This window comes from Chinchilla lanigera, unplaced genomic scaffold (genome assembly GCF_000276665.1).
Source record: "Chinchilla lanigera isolate Chin_1 unplaced genomic scaffold, ChiLan1.0 scaffold00121, whole genome shotgun sequence".
Classification (NCBI taxonomy): Eukaryota; Metazoa; Chordata; class Mammalia; order Rodentia; family Chinchillidae; genus Chinchilla; species Chinchilla lanigera.
This window is the reverse complement of record NW_004955522.1, coordinates 1,317,737-1,329,865: the sequence shown is the minus strand read 5'-3', so window position 1 is coordinate 1,329,865 and position 12,129 is coordinate 1,317,737. Positions and strand designations below refer to the sequence as shown.

At 41.8% G+C, this 12,129-nt stretch overlaps 1 protein-coding gene across 1 annotated transcript in view; it reads right to left on the bottom strand.

Moving 5' to 3' along the window:
- Positions 1 to 12,129, bottom strand: part of Wwox (WW domain containing oxidoreductase) — a gene marked incomplete at its 5' end in the record, with an annotated part of 919,641 nt that overhangs the window by 855,507 nt on the left and 52,005 nt on the right. Inside the window, 1 exon segment of the mRNA XM_013507098.1 lies at positions 7,723 to 7,829. Coding sequence (XP_013362552.1) covers positions 7,723 to 7,829 — 107 coding nt within the window.

The following is a 12,129-nucleotide window of genomic DNA, read 5'->3' as shown; positions in this document are numbered from 1 at the left end:
GGGCTCTGTGTTGAAGGAGTCAGCCACCTCTGTAGCTACCATTCACTGAATCACTGCCACGTATCAGTGTCTAAGCCAACAGAATACATGTGATGTTTTACTTCGTCCTTGGGATGACCCTGAGAGCCATCGTTAACATCATTCTGCAGGTAAATGAGCCAAGGTTCAGTAAAAGGACCAGACTGGCCCCAGTACACCAGCCAGTGAGTATTCTCACCAGGATTAACCCCACGTCTGCAGGACCCCTCTCATCCTCTGGGCTGCCTTAGTATAAATGAAAAATTGGCTCTCTATTAAGTATGTGATTAAATAAACCTTAACCTATTGTAATATGTGCTGCTCCAATCTGAGACCAGCTATCTGATCTCCGGTTGTATCTCTGTTTGTCCTTGCACAGAAGGTTTTATCAGCAGAAGGACTGTTTCTCCTCGCAGTTTAATCTAACACGCACTATATCTGAGGTGCTCTGAATGCGCCATAATAAATATGAAAAACAGTCCCAAGCATGTTTTTCCCTCCTAAATAACAGAGCCTAAAAGCTGAGCGGCCAGAAGCAGGCCTTTCAGCCATTGGCTGAAGACCATCTGAAGATGAAATCTGTCTCTTCAAACTATGTCAAAACCTCCTAATAAGAACTCAGGGGACCCCATATTAATAAAAGGATGCATCTGCTTTGGGTTGCACATGATTGGGAGTGATGTTTTGGAGCTAGCCACCTAGGCTTGACTTTCACTGTTTAACACTGCGGTTCATCACGGATCTCATTATACAAAGGTTACAACGGATATAAAGTTTAAAAAGACTAAGTTCGAGATGCAAGCAGTGGTGAGAGAGAGAGAATGCAAAAATTATCAGAGAACAAAGAATAATGGTGGAAAATGTCAATGTAAAATTTTTAGCATGAGAAATGAAATGGAAAACTTAGAGGATAAGTACCAAGCACAAGTTTTAGGCATTCTGAAGACAGAAAACTCGGAATATTTTAGCAGCCAATTATGTCTTTGAGGGGGAGGAATAATTTATTATGTGATGAAAAATCTTTCCTGGGCCTGTGACAATAACGGTCAAATAGACAACTTAAGTACAACAGTAAGAAGATCATGCAGTACTTGAAATGGGAGTCTGGAAAGGGACGAAGGGAAAGAGCTTCCTCTCCCAGGCTCGTCTGTGAGATCAGACTCAAAGAGTCTCAGAGGATACTCTCTTTGCTAGGGAATCTCATCATTTCATATTATGAAACACTCATACACGTCTCTACAAATCTCTGAAAACAAGATCTGGCTACGTCATGGAAAAGCCAGGCCCGTCTTCTGACACAACAGACAGCAAGAATTCTTTTTTTTTATACATCAAATGTTTTTTATTTGAAACACAAAAATACAAAATCACTGAGATATCAAACATTTCCAGATCATCTACAATAATGCCACTACGTACAAAAGACCTAATGATAAATGTGTACACATACAAAAACACAGTATGCATTACTTATGTACAGTACACGTGCAAAATGTATGGCATTCAAACATGATATGGAGTTGATTCCAGGGGTGCAAACAGCAAATACAAGGCATCATGGTTTTGAGTTGAGTAATACAACAGCTTTGTTTTTTGTTTATTTTGGTTTTGTTTTTGTTTTTTTTGTCTTTTTGAGACAGGGTCTCACCATGCAGTTGAGGCTGGCCTTGAGCTCACTTTATAGGCTCATCTCAAACTCACAACGATCCTCCTGCCTCGGCCTCCCAAGTCCTGGGATTATAGGCATGCGCCATCATGCCCGGCACACCACAGCCTTGGATCGAGAAATATGGCTTCAAATCCTGGATCCACCTCTTATCTCCTAACTGTGTGAGATAAGTCTTTAGGTAAGTCTTTTCCTCAATCAGCACAATGGGTTTAACACATGACAAACATATTTAATTGTTAAGTGCTGAGCAGCATGCCAAGGACAAAGACAAATAAGAATACTCACCCCCACCTGCAGCTGACAGTAAGTCATTTGGAAACAAAAATGTCCCAGGGAAGAATTTCAGAACTTTACTTTACTTTTATTGAGAGTGTGGGCTTATTGATTTAATCAAGTGCTTCATATATAGTTTTCTCTGGCTCACAGACTTGTTTATATCATACTTTGCTTATTGAAAATCCAATACTATACATAAAAACAATTTTTAAAACAGAGAAATGAGGGAAAAAAACCCTAGAGACCGATTTAGAATGAACTTCTCCCAATAACGTATAAACATTAATAGTATTAATAGCTTTTAGAGTTTTGTTGAGGTAAAGATCATTCAAAACAATGGGGATGCGCCCTGTAACTTGTGATGCACTGAGTAATGACCACTTTTCCAAGCCAAGTCGCCCACTGAGACAGGCCCGAGGCTCACACGTCGGCCACCTCCCGTGCTGCACGCTGCCACCGACACATGCACACAGCACATAAACAAAGGCATCACCTCTAACACCTTCCATCTGCAGTGGCCAATTACAGGAGTTAAGCTTTTAGCATCAACAGACACCAGAGAAATTCCCAGAAGCAGCAAAAGCATATCAGCACACAAATCCCCGAGTGCATCTGCGGGAGCCTAAAGGTAGCTGGATTTCTGGAGAAGTTCCTAAAAGTGAAAACAATTTGCTATTCCACAACCTTGTTTTTCCTCAATATCATGTCACAAAAGTGAAGGGTGTCCGGACGTAGTAAAAGCATAGCGAAGTGTGCAGCCCATGTGCCTGGTGCAATAGTGGGTACCAAGGGATCCCTACCTGAAAATGCTGTTAAGGTCACCATTTCCAGCGCTTACCAAGGGGCTGCCCTGACATAGCGCTGCCAGTGCGCTTCACAGGCCTCCTCTAAGGGGATAAAAGAAGCTGGCACCAACTGTGCTGAGAACTGGAGTGGTTATGATACCGCAGCATTGCACCCTGTGGCTGTGACCATCCGACCATGCACTTGCTCCCTAAAACATGCACATTCCATTACCTCCAACGAATAAATCTTCTGTTTTTACCCCTCATCTCTCTGCTTTCTCAATAGCCATTTTAATATAAACCACTGCTTGCTGTTCCTGATGACTAATCCCTTAATCATCTTTCTCAAATATATGCAAAGTGTAGTTCTTCATAAATACAAAGGAAAAAGCAATCACATAAATAATTAAGATGGCTTTCCAAATGACAGTTGAGTGCTAATATGAGGTGCACACTGGAAAATAATAATCAACAAACTAAATACACATCTATTAAAATGTAGGAGTCCGGACAGATGAAGACAGAAAAGGAATTCATTGCAACCCTATTTGAGTCATGCTTTGATAAACATCCTCCCTACAGCTCCTCTTTGGTCACCTGCTGAGGTTAAGAAAAGTAAGCATCGCTTTGCACTTCATGTATGAATAAGAAATTATTACCATTACTGTTATTAACAGCAGCAGCGGACATTTAATTGAGCACTTCATCTTTCCCCACAACGTGTTAATGCTTTACAAACATTCAGCCAATGTGTTTAATACAACCACCCCTATCTCTTGGCATAGACGTCATTACTTGCATTTTATAGATGAAGAAATTGAAATTTAAAAGTTTTTTAAAAACTTGCCCATAGCTGGGCATGGTGGCGCATGCTTGTAATCCTAGCACTTGGGAGGCTGAGGCAGGAGGATCTTTGCGAGTTCGAGGCCAGCCTGGGCTACAAAGTGAGCCCAAAGCCAGCCTGAACTGAATAGCGAGACCCTGTCTCCAAAAAAAAAAAAAAGAAAAGAAAAAATTGCCCAAGGTAATAGTATGTATCTGCTTCTAATAATATAGCATATTTTATCACAGCAGCAATCAGCTGGGAACAATTTGGACCCCCCAGGAAACAAAAGCCTAGAGACACTTGTGGTTGTTAACCTGGCGTTGGGGGGACATGGAGGGCAGAGGGTGGGAAGGTTGACTTTGCATACTTTTGTTCTTCATGTGTTCAGCATCAGACCAGCTCTAAGGCCCACTGATGAGGCCCAGCTTCTGAACTAAGGTCAGTGTACCAAGAAGACTGTACCCCGGGAGACACTTTGAAGACCACTCCCCACTGCCTTTCTTGGACCTCTTAGAAATTTTGGTTTGATGGCCATAAGAAAACCAGACAAGCTGGGCCAGAGCCCTGCTTCTTTCTCCTGGAAGATGGCCATCCTAACCAGCCCAGAGAAGATGTGAAGTCCAGGCAAAGTTTAGAAAGAAATTAGGAAAGCTTGGGCTTAAAGTGTTTCACAGGGGCCAAACCTCACCCAACTAAACGTACTTGGGTTGTTCTGCCTGTGTGACATGGGAAAAGGCCAGAGATACATGAACTCCAAGAAATGAGCACCAGTTTCTCCTACTCTGCCAGTCCACTGCTTCCCAGCGGATGCAAGCCACGGGCCATCTCACGGGGCCCGAGTTCACTGGCAGTCAGATCCAGTGTCAGTTCTTTCCCTGCGCATGATGAGCCAACCGTGGGTGGGCAGGCCTGGCACACGTGAGGCAAGCTGGCCACGCACGGCAATCCCTCCCCCTCTGTTGAATCCCATGGCCCATCCTTTTTCCTCCTGCTAACAGCTGGCAGATCAGTGGGTGACCTCAGGCCCATCTGCTCCAGCTCTTCCCAACCTCCATCCTCTTCAGGACCAGAAGTTTTACATCCCATGTTGTAAGTATCCAAAATTTACAAAGTACAATGTAAAAACCGTAAGAAGTCAAGAGGGAGAAGGAACCGGGAACCCCACCGTGGCCTTTCAAGAACTCCGCAGTTGGACACTGAGGTCTTCCTGTGGGTGTTTACAGAGCAACATGGATACCTAATCAGCTATATTCTTCACATAGAGTACCCCTGGAAGGTCCTCCAAACACAGGATTTGGGAGTGGGATAGGCAAGACCTCCATAAAGAGAGAATGAAAAACCCACTCCAATAAAATACTAAAGGCAAGAATAAGCCATAGGTGTGCAAGGCTCCGATATACCTATACATCCCAGACTTAGAGAACTCCCAAGGAAGTGCAGACACTGCTGCTGAATAAAAAAGAATGCCCTCCACCTTGAAAACAGAAAAAAACTTTCTGCTTAAAAAGTCACAGGGGGGCTCCTTGGAAAAACTACAAGATGAGACCCTTGGCTTAAAGGCAAAGGATACCAGCCTGTGATCCATGTAGTAGATGACTGATGTGGACCACATCTATACATGTGTGAAATAACAGCATGAGCACAAACTGCACCTCTGATATATCTCTAGTATTCCAGAGATACTTCAGTCCAATGTGACTGGGGGCTGATAGGCTTCCTCCTCTCTCCTCCAATTTAGTTAGGCTTTTCAAAAGCGTGGTTTACTTCTATACTGCCCACGTCATCTCACTCTGTTTCCATTTCTTCTGTTATTTCCAGCCTTCAAGCACCCAAAACAGCTCAGGATGAGGGCATGTGTGCACCAAATAATTATTATTAGTAGCAGTTAGGTGTAGGTTCTTAATACACTCCTGTGTGGAATGTGTTTTCACCTAAGCTTTGCTTTACAAAGCAGCCAGATCTCCCTAAAAGTGGCTTAAGAGCTCCAGAGAGCACATCTTGAATGTGAAGAGATACTGGGGTGGGTCAGAATAGCTTTCTGTAAGAAATATGACTAATCCTGAAATCAATCACACAGCTATTACCTATAGATTCTGAAAACAAAACCCGAAAGGTCACAACCGACATGATGCTGAGTGTGGAAGAAAAGCCAGGTAGAGTAGGCAGACTTAGCATTCAAAGCCAGCAAGGTGGTAACCTGACCCTGAGGCTCACCAGCCATGCAGCTCTGGGTACGTCCCTTAGCGCTGTCCCTTGCTTCTTCTGTAATGGAGAAGACTGGGCTTTTGCATCCTCACAAGCGACATGAAAGGTCTTGCCCAGAGCACAGGACATGACAGGCGTTCTGTGAATGGGGGCTGCAAGTATTAGAAAAGCATCCCACTGGCTAAAAGGTGGACATGGGCATTCTGGACCTGGCAATCCCAGAAAGTACAGTGGGGGCTAAAGAGGAAGACAGGCAGGAAAGAGGATGCTAGTGGGTGGAGAAATGGACTCTACCCCCAGGACCAGAGCTGGGAACACCCACAGAGCCTGGGCACAAGGCAGCCAACGTACAGCCAAAAGGCCCAGAGACTTCTGAATGAGCTTCTGCTACAACAAAAACTGCTAGCTGGGCGTGGTGGCGCACGCCTGTAATCCCAGCACTCAGGAGGCTGAGGCAGGAGGATCGCTGCGAGTTCGACACCAGCCTGGACTACAAAGTGAGCTCAAGGCCAGCCTGAATTGCATCGCGAGACCCTGTCTCAAAAAGGTAAAAAATCAAAAAATGCTGCATCACTTTGAGACACTCTGGTGAGGTGTCAATGTGTTGCAGTACCTTTCCAGCCGGATACTGATATGATTAAATGATTCATCCCAGATAACGTCTGAACACACTCAAGCTGGCTCGCAGCTTGAAAAACTGGAGCGGAGCAAATCGACCTTGAGAAACACAAGGTGGTACTTAAGGCTATGCCAGATAATATCTCTGTGCAGGGATGTGAGATAAGGAAGAGGCTGAAGGAAGCCTGAGCAACCATTATCAAGGGTGAGGGAGAGGCGGTGGCATGCAAACCATCACATTTGTGGACAGTGTGTAAGGGTGTTACATGCTCTCGATGTTACATACCGAGGATGCGATGATAGGAAGTGCTAACAACACAAACCACCCACCACAGTGGCGCACTCCATAAGGATAGGAATGAGGGAATGCAGTCTACTTCAGGAAAAAATATCCATCAGCTTGAGTCTCTCCCTAGCTCCAACCCTCTAATGTCTTTCTCCCCACTGTCTCTGAGACCCTGCGAGACACCCCCATCGCCCTGCTCTCCCCTCCCGTCTCCTTCCATTTGACCCCAGCTGCCCTGCCTTCCCCACGACCCCTGAGCTCTCCAGGCCTCTTCCTACCTCCGCACCTTTGCAAATGCTGCTCCTACCACTGGGAAAGACTTTCTCTGGGCATCCGAGTGGCTTATCTCTTTGCTTCATTTGGGTTTTCAACTAAATGTCACATTTTAGACAGGTCCTGCTGACCACTCCATCTACAACAGCTCAGCCTGTCACTACTTGCCCCTTACTCTACTTCACTGTGCTTTATCATACTTATTACAGCCTGGTGTTATGCTAAATATCAAACATGGTTATCCCTTTGTGGTCTGCTTTTCCTACCTAGAAGGGAAGCCACGGGGGTAGGGATTTGTTTTATTTGATGCTATGTCATTGTCCCAGGAGCATTCCCAGTCCTAGTAAATGTTTATGCACAAAAACGTCAACACCAGTATCCACATGAGAGAGAGAACCCTAATGTCAGGGACAGGGTTAAAGTGTCCCCTCTCTAATCTGAAAAACTACAAGTATAACAACTTCCCAGTTGCACTCATGGGCGTTAACCATGTTTTATTTTTCTTAATAAATGAGCTAAATGAGGAAACATTCTCAAACCTCTGACTAATAAAGCAGATGACACTGACAGTGAACTATAAACAAATGCATGGATAAGAACAGGCTTGCTCAGCCTTTCATCCATAAAGTAAACAATGTGAAGATGACTTTAAAAATAAAGACATTCTTCCAAGAGCAATAAACTTTATGCACTGCACTAAAACGTCCATGTGTTTAGCCCGGCGTGCGTATGTGGCAATTAAAAGACAAAACAGTCAAGTGCTTACCCACTCTTCTAAAATGCGTGACACTGCTTCGCTGGCTCTTGCCATATTCCTACAGGCCAGGATCACGTGAGCACCGTGCAGAGCAAAAGACTTGGCAGTTTCAAACCCTATGGTTTAAAGGAAAGTCAACATTAGAAAACACAGCATCAACACACTGAGTCATGTCAGTGGGGGCGATGTGCCCCAGGGGACAGGTATAAACTCCAGAGACACTGTCGGGGGACTGCTACTCGTACCTAGTGAGTAAAGGCCAGGCAGATATAAAACATCTGGCAGTCACCAGTATAGCCCCCACCACACAGAATCACCTGTTCCAAGGTCCACAGAGTGTGCCTGACAAAGCTCTCTCTAGACACTGAGAAACTGCAAAGATGAAGGCACCGAGACAGGAGTTCTAGGGACAGCCTGCCCTTCAACCACCAACAGTGACTCGGGGAACGGGGAGGTGCTGTGCTCTGTTCTGCAAGGCTTCCAGCGCTTCTGCTTCCGATAACAGTGGCCCAGGTTTTCTAGACCCACCCTCTTATAAGAACAATCAGGAAAGCTGGACAGTACAGCACAAACATGCATGCACGCATACATAAACACACACACACACCTGTGTGAAAGCATCAGAGAAGGACACTACTACTAAGCATTATGTAGGACAGCACTTAGCACATTTCTCCCCCTCAATTCCTATTCTAATCTCAAAAGTAGTGCTTTGAGAGCCTGAGAAAATGCGCTGAGTTGTGGCACTCTGGAAAGAAACTTGAAAGAAAGAAACACCAATTTCAGCCCAGGGCCTACCAGCCCTCTAGCTCTGGTGGATACATCAAACTTTTGGTTAGGATCCTAAAGGATTATTGCCCTCATAGTACAACGAAAATTAGTCTAGCATGAGAAGAAGCACGGCCTCAAGCCATTTCAGTTTCTGATTGGATTAAAGTGATCTGTCCCTGTCTAATTGCCAAAGGAAAAGAACACACTATACAGCACTCTCTGGAGTCTCACATTATGACTGCAATTATTTCAAAATCTCCGGCATGCAAACAAAAACAGCTAGACATACATAAAGATAAGACCCCAACAAAAGACAGAGGAAGGAAAACTAGAAACAAATGCACAGGCAGTCCATACAATGTCATTATCACAAATAAGGATCAAAATCACTAAAATTAATATAGTCAGGAAGTGAAAAGCTCAGATAAAGAATTATGCCACTGAATTTGAAAAAATGAAAAAAATAATCAAATAGATAATACAAAAGTTAACACAGCAAGCACAATTAAAACTACAAAGTATAGGTTTAATCAAAAAAAGACGTAGTTAAGAGAAGCTATAAAGAACTAGAAAATAAGTCAAAAGAAAATATTCAGGGGCTGGGGATTTAGCTTAGCGGTACAGCGCCTGCCTGGCAAGCGCAAGGTTGTGAGTTCCATTCCTGGTACCGGAAAAAAAAAACAAAAAAAAAAGAAAGAAAATATTCAAAATGAAGCATAAAAGGAAAAAAGATGAGTAATACACCAAGAAACATTAGAGACACGCTGAAGCACAATGTCCTGTGCTTTCTCACAAACACACATAATTTGAGCCCCCAAAAAAGAACAGCTTAAGACCTAAGCAATATTTGAAGGGCTGATAATTTTCCAAACTAATGACAGATATCAAGCAACAAATTCAAGACTCATTTTGAACCACAAGATTAAATATAAGGACGAAGGACTGCAATTAAAAGATAAATATTCAGATTCCATGACACGCACACATATAATATGCTCCTTGCAAAAGAATGTATGTTATGGGGCTGGGGATTTAGCTCAGCGGCAAAAGTGCCTGCCTGGCAAGCACAAGGTCGTGAGTTCAGTTCCTGGTACCAGAGAAAAACCAAAAAACCAAAAAAAAAAAAAAAAAAGTATGTTATGTTTTATATATTTAAACAAAGGGGGAAAATTTAAAATAAAAGATTGGGAAAGATATGACATGTAATATGAGTCAGAAGAAATCTGATTTCATTTATACTAATTTCCAAGAAAGGAAACTTTAAAGAAAGCACTATTACAAAACATTGAACCTTTAATAATGGTAAATTTCAACCCACCAAGAATATATGACAATTGTAAATATATATATATATATATATATATATATAAAATAGATACTCATACATACATAAGTCAAAACTGACAGCAGGAGAAATAGGAGAGTTCACAGTCACTGTAAGAGATTTTAGCATAGCCTTCTCTGGAAAGGATAAAATAAGCAGACAAAGATAAAGTATACAGCAGATTTTAACAATATAACTGACACACAGGAAATAACTGAATATACTGATCACTGAACGCAACGGCAAAACATACATTCAAGTATCTAAGAAATATTTATCAAAACTGACTGTGTTCAGAACTAAAAGCAAACCCCAACAGCTTTCAAAAGGTTAAAATTGGAAAGCATGTTTTTGGACCACAGTGGAATGAAGCTAGAAATCAACAAGATCCCAGAAGTTCTCCTTGCTAGAAATATACTATTTAAATACATAAGGAATTTTGATTCAAGGTTGCACTGAAAATTAGAAAATGCTTTAAAATAAATAATTTTTGAAATTCTACATATCAGAAGTTGTGGAAGGGGCTGAGGAATATGTCTCAATGGTATGGCACTTGCCTAGCACAAGAGAAGCCCTGCGTTCAATCCCCAGCACACTCACACGCTCACACATGCACGCATACACACCTACATTTTATATAAATTTAACATATATATATTTGTAATAATGAATATGTAATATATAACATATATGACATAGTAATGCCATGGTTACAAAGCAATCCATAGCCTTAACTACATGTATTGAAAAAGAAATTTGAAAGATAAAAAAAAAATACATTAAACCTACAACAAACAGAAGGAAGGAAATAAAAATAAAAGGAATAAAATACAGAGGAATAAAAGTTAAAAGTCAGTTCTTTAAAAAAAAAAAACTAATAAAACTGATAAAGGACCAGCAAGACAGAGGACAAAAGAGAAAGAGAGCGGGTAAATGACCAGTACCAGGGATAAATCAACAGAGATCACGTCATGACACCAAAAACACAGGCAACAAAAGCAAAACGAGACAAGTGGGATTACATCAACCTAAAAGCCTCTGCAAATGAAAGGGAAACATTCCACAAAATGAAAAGGCAACCTGCAGAATGGGAGAAAATATTTGCCAAATGTACATCTGATGGAGGGTTACTATCCAAAATACTTCATGTATAAGGGATGCCTAGAATTCAATAGTAAAGGAAAAAATTCCAATTTTATCAATGAAAAAAGGTAATAGGCATTTCTCCAAAGAACATATACAGACAGTAAACACATATGTGAAAATGTACTCCACATCACTAATCATGAGAGAAATCCAAAACAAAAGCATTAGACATCACTTCACACCTGTTAGGAGGCTATTTATTAAAAAATAGGGGCTGGGAATTTAGCTCAGCGGCATAGCGCCTGCCTGGCAAGCGCAAGGTCCTGAGTTCAATTCCCGGTACTGGAAAAAAACCGAAAAAATAAAATAAAATAAAATAAAATAAACGATGGCTGAGGTTGTACCACAGTAGTAGTGAACTTGCTTAGCTGTGGGGAGGACCTTTGTTTGATCCCAGCACCATAATAAATAAATAAATAAATAAATAATTTTTAAAGACCACAAAAGAGTATTATTGGGGAGTACACAAAGAAAAGGAAACCTTTATACACAAGAAATACATATTCCTTGGTGGAGTTGGAAAACAGTACAAAATTTCCTAAAAAAACAGTATGGAAAACAGTACAAATTTTCCTAAAAAACACCATGGAAAACAGTACAAAATTTCCTAAAAAATTAAAACCATATGACAGGTGTGGTGGTGTGTGCCTATAATCTCAGTACTCTGGGAGGCTGAGGCAGAAAGTTTGCAAGTTCAAAGCCAGCCTAGGCAACATAGTGATTTAGGAAGATTCAGTCTTGAAAATAAACAGTAAGACAGGGTTGGGGATATAACTTGGTCCAAAAGCCCTGGGTTGAATCCCCAGTACCACATGTAAACCAATAAATGAAAGAATGAATGAAATATAACTGCCATATGACCCACTAATCCCACTTCTGTGTGTAAATCAGAAAGAAATGAAATCTGGATCTTGACAAGACATCTGCACTATCATGTTGACTACAGCATTATTCATGGTACTGAACACCTAGAAGCAACCCACACACCTACTTATGGATGAACGGATAAAGAAAATGTGACACAGTATATACACACAATGGAGTATTATTCTGCCTTAGAAAATAAGACTATTTTGCCATTTGTGATGACATTGGATGAAACTAGAGGACACTGTGCCAAGTGAAACTAGAGGACACTAGACATAGAAGGACAAACACTACCTGATACTACTCCC